Source organism: Grammomys surdaster, unplaced genomic scaffold (genome assembly GCF_004785775.1).
Source record: "Grammomys surdaster isolate TR1022 unplaced genomic scaffold, NIH_TR_1.0 126612, whole genome shotgun sequence".
NCBI classification, from domain to species: domain Eukaryota; kingdom Metazoa; phylum Chordata; class Mammalia; order Rodentia; family Muridae; genus Grammomys; species Grammomys surdaster.
Genome location: NW_021621401.1, coordinates 1,296,745 through 1,307,411, shown reverse-complemented (window position 1 = coordinate 1,307,411; position 10,667 = coordinate 1,296,745). Strand labels below are relative to the sequence as shown.

The window sequence follows — 10,667 nt, the reverse complement described above, 5'->3', positions numbered from 1 at the left end:
TCCTCCCTTCCCTTCCCTCCCTTCCCTCCCTTCTTCCCTTCCTTCTTCCCTTCCTTCCCTTCCTTCCTTCTTTCCTTCTTTCCTTCATTTGTTGTTGTTAGCTTTGAAGCAAGGTCATTCTTCATAGCTCTGGTTGTCCTAGAACTGAACTGTGTAGACTGGGCTGGCATCCAACTCAAGAGGTCTGCCTGCTTCTGCTCCCCAAGTGATGGAATTAAAGGTGTGTGCCACTACCTGGCAAGGTGCTTCCTCTTAGGTTTTGTCTCTCCAATTCTGGAAAGGAATGAAGGAGGTCTTTGCAAGAAGCATGTTCTTGATGGTAGTCATCACCATCAGAAAACTAAGCACAGTCTTACGGGGAATGTGGGTCAAATGAATTAGAGAATTGGAGTGGTGTGTAGACCTGAAGGGCTGTCCTCTGAATCAGGGTGATACAAGGTCTCCTGCCCCAAGAGCCTCACTGGACATGGATGTCAGGGCTGACTGAGGGTTACTAAGAACCTGGAGCTAGAAAGGAGGCAGGTTGTTGGGTAGAGTTTGACACTAAAAGGTCATTTATTTGGCTTTATGAGTGGAGTCCTAGTTTCCTCTCTGACATTAGAGTTGGGCCTAGACTTATGACATTAATACAATTGCAGACTTTGAGGGTGAAAAACATGATTATATTGTTTCTGTCAGTAGATGTCAAATTGTTTTTTATTGTTTTTTTTTTTTTTTTTTTTTTGGGGGGGGGGGGGGTTGGTTTTTTTCTCAGCCAGGTTTTGATAGCCCTGGCTGTCCTGGAACTCACTCTGTAGACCAGGCTGGCCTCGAACTCAGAAATCAGCCTGCCTCTGCCTCCCAAGTGCTGGGCTTAAAGATGTGCACCACCACTGCCTGGCAGAGTCAAGTTGTTATGAAAGCTTTCTCTAACTCTTCTTTTTGATTGGAGCTGTTAGCTACAGAGCTATATCACTAGCCTTAAAAGGTGTCATTGACATTTGCTGAATAGTTTATTCCTAAGGTTTGCAGCAAGGGTGTGATTGGCCTGTAGATAGTGGGTTAGATGAAGCCCTATTGCGTCTCCAAGCCTAGGGTTTTGTTACTGTTTTTAAGTATCTCGCTATTTCCTGTAGAGTCTTTTGTGTAGAGGTTGCTTATTTTAGAAGGTACTGGGTCTGTTGGTTTTATAGTTTGTTTTGAGATAGGATCTCACTCTATAGCCCTGGCTACTCTAGAACATGTTACAAGCTTCAGCTTCTAAGTGTGTGCTACCAGACCTGCCTATGTTTGTGTCTTAAAACAAACACCACCTGATTTTGAAATAATTTGTTTATTTGTGTGTATCTGTGTGTTTTGGGTCAATCTTTCATGTATGCATAGGTTCCGTGGAAGCCAGAAGAGCATGCGGGGTCCCCTTGGACTGGAGTTACGGTGGCTGTGAGCTGCCCAATGTGGGTGCTAGAAACCAAATATGGGTTCTCTGGAAGAGCAGAAAGTTTTCTAACTGCTGAGTTGTCTCTCCAGTCTTTTGTCTCTTGTCTTGATGTTTTATTTTTTGTGCTTGCACAGGTTCATGGTTTGAAAATACATGTCTGTCCCAGTGATAGCATGTTCTGGCTCCATCACAGGTTTCAGGTGACTTGAGTTACAAGGCCAGGCTCTGGCATTGTCATCCTGATTCTCTCCTGAGGCTTAAAGGCCAGTGCCTTTCTGTGACTCCTTCCTCTCAGTATCTTTACTCCAGTTTACAGACAGAGTAGAAAGCAGTACGGTTCATGTTCCCACATTTCTTCATTTTTATTTTTTATGATGTATGTTATTTTATGTGTATGAGTTTTTTCCTGCATGTTTTTCAGTGCCCCATATATGTATAGTGCCCACAGAGGGCAGAATAGGTCATTGAATCCTTGGAACTGGAGTTACAGATGGTTGTTAGCCACCATGTGGGTGTTGGGGGCTGAACTTGAGTCCTGTGCAAGAGCAGCAAATGCTCTTAACTTCTGAGCCATCTCTCCTGTCCCAACATTTCTGGGATGGGGTGGGACAAAGGACAACTTCAGTTGTCACTCCTTAGGAATACTGTCCAACAGTTGGGTGTGGTGGCACATGACTTTAATCCCAGCACCCGAGAGTGATGAATCTCTGTGAGTTTGAGGCTAGCCTGATCTATATAGTGAGAGTTCCAGGATAACCAGAGTCACATAATGAGACCCTCTTAAAAAACAAAAACAAAAACAAAACAAAACAAAGAAAGGAATACTGTCCACCATAATTTGAGGCAGGGTCTCTCATCTGCCTGGAGCTTGCATAATTAGGGCAGGCTGTCTAGCTAGCAGGTTCCAGGGATCTGCCTGTATTTGCCTCTCTGTACTAGATTACAAATATGCACCACCACACCTGGCTTCTTTTTATGTGGATTCTGGGGAATCAAACTCAAGTCTCTCATCAAGCACTTTACAGTTTGATATATCTCCCCACGTTCCATTCCGACATTTCTTAATTCTCAACAGTGCCTCTAGACAAACCTTCACAGCATCTTTTTTTGAGGTCTGGGTTGCATTTCCTCCCCATTTTTATGTGTATGTGGTATGTTTGTGTATGTTTGCATGTGTGTACAGATGGGTGTAGAAAATCCTGAGGTTGATGTAGGGAATCTTCCTTAGTCACTCTTCCATCTTATTCTTTGAGGCAAGGTCTCTCAATCAAACCCAGAGCTCGCCAATATGGCTAGTCTCACCAGCCAGAATTTATGAGAGTTCTGGGGATCTAAACTTCAGTCCTCTTGCTTCTGAGGCAATTGCTTTAACAATACTGAGCCATCTCCCAAACCCTGAATTTGGGGTTTTTGATGGTTGGTTTGGAGAGATTATATGTCATCATCAGCACTGTGTTATGGGGTTATTCAGCAGGGATACATCCTTAGACATCTCACCTTCGTGCCCCTACTGCATCTTGGGAACATTTGAGGACCCTCTATTACCAGCTGGTTTCTCCAGCCCTGGCGAATCCTGAATCTTATGTAAAAAGTGTAAGGAGCCAGTCCTTGATGATGTGGGGCCCTTCTATTGTACTGGAGGTAACCCAAGGTTCTCCTTTTGGAGAAGAGCTGTGGAGGCCACATAGAAGGTGCTCAGGTCAGTTATTCTGTGTGGCTCCACTCTGTGGTTCCTCAGTACAGGACTGAGGTGATTGCAGGTTCTGAAGTCCCTGGCTACTCCAGTTTCCCCAGATTAAGTATTTCTCACATCTTTCATGAGAAAATGTGTGCAAACTTGACCACAGCCACTTCTTGCTTTGTGGCCCTGACCTTGGATCCTAGCTGCCTGCTACATCTTGTCATCTGCCACTGAGGGGCCCAGTGGATGTCACGGAAGAGGCCCAAGAGGCCCAGCAGCCTGCCTTGCTCCCACTTTCCCTTAGAGAGTTGTAGCACTTTGGTCATTGTAAGCTCCCATGAGAACTTTTGCTGCTGCTGGCTAGGGAAAGGATTTCCCGCAGGCTGTGTCCCGATACACAGACCAGCAAGAAAAGCCCTCATGGGGACTGTGAGAATAGGGGTGGGGGCTTGTGGGGTGAGGAACCATAGTTTTAGATGCTGGGAGGCTCATGTCAGAACCAGGTATGCCTTCAACTAGCCCAGAGCTCCTATCATGACCATAGTCACTTGTTCCTCAGAGACCTGTCCCACAACCTACTTCAGATCCTGGACATCGGGCTCCTGGTGAACCTTTCGGCACTGGTAGAGCTGTGAGTATCCCTTCCTTGATGATATACCTGTCACACTAAAGGTTACTCAGGGCAAGCAAGAAGAGCTACTTATCATCAGAAGGTCACACTTTGCCCCATCCTTCTTTCTTGCAGGGACTTAAGCAACAATAGAATTTCTACATTAGAAGAAGGCGTGTTTGCTAATTTATTTAATTTAAGTGAAATGTAAGTTTCTTTGTTTTTAGTGGGTCTCAGTAATTGGACTCCTGTCCCCATCACCTCCTCTGTCATCTTGCCCAGTTCCCTAGCCCCTCCCAGTTTTGAGAGCTGTGGGTAGTGGGAGGCTGAATTATACCCCTGCTGGTCTGGTGCCCCACACCTGCTCCTCTCCTGCAGAAACCTGAGCGGGAACCCATTTGAGTGCAACTGTGGTCTGGCGTGGCTGCCACGCTGGGCAAAGGAACAGCAGGTGCATGTGGTACAGTCTGAGGAAACCACGTGCAGGGGGCCCATTCCACTGGCCGGCCAACCTCTCCTCAGTATCCCCTTATTGGACAATGCCTGTGGTGAGTGCAGTGGGTATGGGGCTTTAGGACAAGAATGACATTATTTTTTCTTATTGGGCAGGACCCAGGGAGAGTGGAGCCACAGACTTGGTGGCAGATGAGGCCCAGGGAAAGGCATACATGGGAAGATAGTAGCCAGATAGGGTCTAGAAGACCTTTTTGGGGGTGGTGGCTCTGATACGGAGTTTAAAAAGGGTTGGTGCAGCCAATGCACTCAGATGCAGCCAGAAGAAAGTAAGTCCCTGGGCTGGAGAGATGTCTCAGCGGTTAAGAGCACTGACTGCTCTTCCAAAGGTCCTGAGTTCAATTCCTAGCAACCACATGGTGGCTCACAACCATCTGTAATGAGGTCTCATGCCCTCTTCTAGTGTGTCTGAAGACAGCTATGGTGTACTTACATATAATACATAATTGTTTAAAAGAAAAAGAAAAAAAAAAGAAAAGAAAAGAAAAGAAAAGAAAGTAAGTCCCTGGAACCAGTGTCTGTCTGTTCCCAGGTGAGGAATATGTCGCCTGCCTACCTGACAACAGCTCAGGTGCTGTGGCAGCAGTGCCCTTCTTCTTTGCCCACGAGGGACCACTGGAGACCGAGGCCTGCAGTGCCTTCTGCTTCTCAGCTGGAGAGGGCCTTGCGGCCCTCTCAGAACAGAACCAATGCCTCTGTGGGGCAGGCCAGCCCTCTAACTATTCTGCAGCCTGCTCATCCTGGTGTTCCAGCATCTCACTGTCTCTCAGCTCTGCCTGTGGGGGCCCTACCCTGCTTCAGCACACCTTTCCTGCCTCCCCAGGGGCTGCCCTGGTGGGGCCCCATGGACCCCTGGCCTCTGGCCAGCCAGCAGATTTCCATATTACTTCCCCTCTGCCCATTAGCTCAACACGATGGAACTTTGGAGATGGCTCCGCTGAGGTGGACATGGCTGGCCCTGCTGCCACCCACTCCTATGTGCTACCTGGGGGCTATCACGTGACAGTTGTGCTGGCCTTGGGGGCTGGCTCAGTTCTGCTGGAGACAGAGGTGCAAGTAGAAGTGGCACCTACTGTCCTGGAGCTTGTGTGCCCATCCTTTGTGCACAGTGATGAGAGCCTTGAACTTGGCATACGGCATCGTGGAGGCTCATCCCTTGAGGTCACCTATAGTATTCTGGCCTTGGATAAAGAGCCTGCCCAAGGTACCTACTCTGGTTCACCTTTCATGCTTCTCTTGTAAGCTGGTGGTAGGGCAGAGCCTGGCACCCAGCCTCAGGCATACCCTGATGTCTTGTTCATTGCTTGCATCACTAGTGGTGCACCCACTCTGCCCCTCGGACACAGAGATCTTCCCTGGCAATGGGCACTGCTACCGCCTGGTGGCAGAGAAGGCGCCCTGGCTGCAAGCACAGGAGCAATGTCGGACCTGGGCTGGAGCTGCTTTGGCTATGGTGGATAGTCCTGCCATCCAGCACTTCCTAGTCTCCAAAGTTACCAGGTACACCTGTCCTGGAAAGGGCAAAGTGGGTGGAGGTTGCACAGAATTCTGGGTGTGTACAGAGCCCTGAAGCCTGTAGAGGCTCAGGAGGAGAGCTAGGACAACTGGACCTTTGCTGGCAGCTCCGCGTATATAAAGGCAGATGTAGGTAGGGCCAGCTTCTCTAACTGCTTCTGGGAAGTGTCACAGGTGGAGCGGGGTCCTTGCCCCCAGTCTTTCCTGTCCCTGTAGGGGAGGGCCCTGGGTCCTGCTGACAGGACTAGTTGTTGGTCACTATTGATTGTATTTTCTTCTCATACTGCTGTGCTCACCCCCAATGCCAGCCCCTGAGTATCTCCCCTCCCAATGCCACATACTGTCCCATCTGTGGAAAGCCTGTTGGCCTCCTATGCCCTGCCCAGGCTTGTGGGAACATATTCTTAGGTCGTATAATCCTCTCTGTCTGGGTGGGTGATAAGGGTACACTCCAACTCTCTCGGGTGATTGCTCCCTGGGTGGAATGGGAATACCTGTCTTGTGAGTGGTTAATCACATTCTTTACATTGCCTGTGTTGTTGAAAAGGGGATGTAGAGGTCCAGAGTGGTTAAGACCTGCTCCAGATTGATCTAGTTGATGGGTGATAGTGCCCTACATGGGACCAGGGTTCCATTATGACTCCTTCCCAGGGTGTGTGTCCAGGCTTGTGCCCACACCTGAGCATGTACCTTTGTATATATACATTACTGTGTATGTACCTGTGCCTAAGCTTGGCTGTGAACCTCTTAAGTTTTGCCTCTGGAAGGGCCTTGCTGTGTTGATAGTACTGTCATGCAGCACTCATAGGTACAGTCTTAGTCCTCTGCTACAGCCCTCAGAGTTTCCGTTCAGCTCTGGTAGCCCGGGAGCCTTGGCCAAATCTAAGATGGGTACCCAAGAAGAGCTGGTTCCATAGACATAATTCTAGATGAATGTGGCTATGGGCCTAGGTTTGTGGTCCTTGCTGGGTAACGTTTCTGAGGCTGTTTTAACCTCTTGGAAAATGAGGCTGATATGGCCCATTTACCAGGATGTTATAAAGAGTGTGTCCTCAGAGGTAAGGCAGAGCTGTCCCCTGATGGTTTGGCCCTCCCTTGAATCTGGCCATAGGAGCCTGGATGTGTGGATTGGTTTCTCATCTGTGGAGGGGACAGAAGAAGGCCTGGATCCCCAGGGTGAGGCCTTCAGCCTGGAAAGCTGCCAGAACTGGCTGCCTGGGGAGCCACACCCAGCCACAGCGGAGCATTGTGTGCGGCTGGGGCCTGCTGGGCAGTGCAACACAGACCTGTGCTCAGCACCACATAGTTATGTCTGCGAGCTGCGGCCCGGAGGTATGGACTGCTGCATGGCAGAAGCCACCTTTCCCTGCGCTTGTCTTCTCAGCTCAGTATTGACCATGGATGTTTGTTGAATGTTTGTTCTTGTGACTGGGTTGGTACAAAATCAGAAGAAATAAAGACAGAGGAAACAAGATGAGAGGGAGCCAGATGGTCCTGCCAAGTGGCTTAGCCCTAAGTCTAGCTCCAACCTGGATGTTTCCCCAGTGTCACCTCTGCCTGTCCCTGGCATCTCATTGCATACTTACCACCCCTAGGGCCTGTGTGGGATGCTGAGAACTTTCTCGTGGGAGCATCTGGTGGAGGCCTGTCTGGACCCCTGCACCGACTGGCACAACAGGAAACTGTCCAGGGCCCTCTGCAGCCCGTGGAGGTAGACTAGTCCTTCTGTGTTCTAGAACCCTTTGCAGTATTACTTTACTGCTCTGTTGCTAATAATCAAGGTGGGGGCTGGTGATATGGTTCAGTGTCTGGATTCAGTTCCTAGCACCCTAACCATAAAAAATAAACCAAACCAAACAAACAAACAAAGCCTCTCAAATTGGTTTTGTTAGAAGTTATTAAAATTGTTAGTGTGCCCAGTGTGACAGTTAGAAAAAATACTCAAGAGTACAGAAATGGAAAGCTGTTATCTGAAAAGATCTGCTTCTCCTGAATCTTTGCTCAGATAAATTTTTATTTTGTCACACAAAGTCTTGTTGTATAGCCCAAGCAGGCTTTGAACTCATGATCTTCCTGGTTCAGGCTTCCTATTGTTCATAGATGTCTTTGATTTGGTTTTTCTTCCCAAGTGACATGAAATGAGGTTTATAGTGGCCTTGAGAGGGCTATTATACTTACTCTGCAAGGGGTAGATCTTTTGAGCTGAGGCTGTCTTATCTCCTCCAGGTCATAGTGTTCCCTGGCCTGAGCCCTAGCCGTGAAGCCTTTCTCACTGCAGCAGAGTTTGAGACCCAGGAACTTGAAGAGCCTGTCCAGCTGCGTCTGCAGATGTACCGGCCCTCAAGAGAAGCAGGTGGGGCTCTGAAAGGGAAAGGAATTGGAGGCTAAGTGGGAATTTTCTCATGCCTTCTGATTCCAGCCTCAAGTAGAGTGATGGCAGGCTCTACAGAGTTGCCAAATCCTGTTCCCTTGTCCCAAAGATAGATTGGGTGGTACCTGCTTGGGCATGGTCTAGAGGCAGGGGAGTGATGGTGGAGACTGGGGAACTACTTATAAAGGTTTGGTTTTGTAGTGGCTAAGTGGAACATCCCTGATGGTAGCTTGTTAGTGAATCAGGCTCATGGCATCCTTCCTTTCCCAGCAGTGGCCCCAGAAGACAGCAGTGAGCCTGACAACAGGACTGAGCCGGCCCCCAAGTGTGTGCCTGAGGAACTCTGGTGTCCTGGAGCCAATGTCTCCGTACCCTTTGATGCTTTGTGTAACTCTCATGTCTGCGTCAATGGGTCCGTGTCAAGGCTTGGACTCCCTAGGGCCAGCTATACACTATGGAAGGAGTTCTTTTTTTCTGTGCCTGCAGGGCCTCCCACACAGTACTTGGTATGTGTCCTGGTGTGGGTCTCTGACCTATTCTTGAGGCTACTTCCCCTATCTACCCAAGATCATGGTCTCTCAGTTAGATACCTTGCAGGCTTGTATATGCCCAAAAGCCTTGCCCTCATGCTCTTGCCTGCATCCTGCTCCAGAGCCCAGTCGCATCTCCTTCTCAGGGCCTCTGTCCTCTGCCCTCTGTCTTCTGAGGGGGAACTTGTACTCTCACTTAGAACAGCTGACTGCTTTCTAGCCTTAGATCCCCTGAGAAAGTTCTTTCCACCTGTGGCAGTCACTCTTGCTATATCTTCCTTGTGCAAGTCCCCTGTATTACAATGTCCTCTTTGTCTCAGCCATGAGTGCCTTGGGGCAGGGACTCATTGACAGTGCTGAGGCCTGATATGGGTAACCTGTTCACTGTCTCAGTTGTCCTTCTGGTCTTTATTATGGAGATATGATATAACACTGCCTCCCTCGTCTATAGGTCTCCCTCCCCAGCCAGGATGCTCCTATGCTCCCTGGTGACATCATTGGCTTACAGCATGATGCTGGCCCAGGTACCCTCCTGCACTGTCCCCTGGCTTCCAGCTGTCCTGACCAAGTCCTGTACATTTCAACCAATGCCTCAGATTGGATGACCAACCTGCCTGTCCATCTGGAAGAAGCTTGGGCTGGCCCTGTCTGCTCTCTACAGCTGCTTTTGGTCACAGAGCGGCTTACCCCACTTCTGGGCCTTGGGTCTAACCCTGGACTACAGCATCCTGGGCACTATGAGGTCCGGGCTACAGTGAGCAACAGAGTATCCAGTCAAAACCTGTCATGCAGCTTCAGTGTGGTCTCTCCAGTAGCTGGGCTGAGAGTCATTTACCCCATTGCCCTTGATGGCCACATCTATGTGCCAACCAATGGCTCAGTCTTGGTGCTTCAGATAGATTCTGGTGCTAATGCCACTGCCACAGCTCAGTGGTTTGGGGGCAATACTAGTGCTCCCTTCGAGGATGTCTGCCCTCCTGAAGTGGATTTTCTCAAGCAAGATTGCACTGAAGAGGCCAATGGCACCCTGTTCTCCGTGTTGGTGTTGCCCAGGCTCAAGGAAGGGGATCATGCAGTGGAGATTGTGGCACAAAATGGAGCCAGCCAGGCCAACCTCAGCCTGAGAGTGACAGCTGAGGAGCCCATCTGTGGCCTCCGTGCTGTGCCAAGCCCCGAGGCCCGAGTGCTGCAGGGCATCTTGGTGGTAAGTGTGTCGTACAACCCAGCCCGCTAAATGGTAAAAACAGGAAGCCACCCCCCCACTGAGGAAACGATGCCCTTCAGCTGTTTTCTAGGGATGATAGTGTCTATTACATGATTTCCAGTGGGACCTGTTGGGGAGCCCTTGCCTACTTAGTGATTGTATCTCTCCTTAGTGGTGTTGGGTATAGAACCTAGGGACTCGTGCACAGTAGACAGGTTTTATTGTTGTGAGCTACACCTGAGCCACATTTAACAATTTGTAAGTTACTGAAGGCCACAGTTAGAACATCTGTTCTAAAGACTCAGATCTTCTTACTCTTGAGAGTTTAGGAAGCACTTCATCATACTTGCCCCCTCCCTTCCCTGGACCTCCACGAGTTGCATGTGTTTCTGGGCGATCAGCAGTGCTTGTAAGCTACTTGATGCAGGTGCCTATTGAAGTGGGATCTGAAAGCTCAAGATCTAGAGAGCTACTTTAGTACCCCAGGGGGATGGCATTGTCCTCATCTTGGGCATGCCCACCGTAGCACCAGCAGTCATTCATTTAAAGGGCCATGTCTGTCCCTCTCTCATAACTTGTCCAGTTGTATACTATGGATACACCTGCTCTGCATTGACCTGGATCAACCTTCAAGACTGAGGCCCATTGAGATTCAAATGTTTTCCTAAAAGATTATCCACCTGAGAAGGAAGCTTATGAGGACTGGCTGGTCAGGGTGACTATGTTGCTGATGCTAGGTCCACTTCACAAATGCAGGGATTGAGGGAGAGGTCAAGGTGTAATTAAGAGCACATAGCTGTAGATTAGAGAGGTGTCCTCGACACTG

General features: G+C 49.2%; 1 protein-coding gene across 2 annotated transcripts in view; it reads left to right on the top strand.

Annotated features, from left to right (window-relative positions):
* Positions 1-10,667, top strand: part of Pkd1 (polycystin 1, transient receptor potential channel interacting) — a 47,195-nt gene that overhangs the window by 11,522 nt on the left and 25,006 nt on the right. The window contains exons 2-11 of one of the 2 annotated variants that reach the window (XM_028760781.1): positions 3,658-3,729; positions 3,844-3,915; positions 4,087-4,256; positions 4,754-5,425; positions 5,538-5,721; positions 6,848-7,068; positions 7,332-7,447; positions 7,963-8,089; positions 8,378-8,613; positions 9,089-9,841. In XM_028760781.1, the coding sequence (XP_028616614.1) occupies positions 3,658-3,729; positions 3,844-3,915; positions 4,087-4,256; positions 4,754-5,425; positions 5,538-5,721; positions 6,848-7,068; positions 7,332-7,447; positions 7,963-8,089; positions 8,378-8,613; positions 9,089-9,841 (2,623 nt within the window). The remainder of the gene's footprint in view (positions 1-3,657; positions 3,730-3,843; positions 3,916-4,086; positions 4,257-4,753; positions 5,426-5,537; positions 5,722-6,847; positions 7,069-7,331; positions 7,448-7,962; positions 8,090-8,377; positions 8,614-9,088; positions 9,842-10,667) is intronic. The other variant, XM_028760783.1, reaches the window with a different exon arrangement.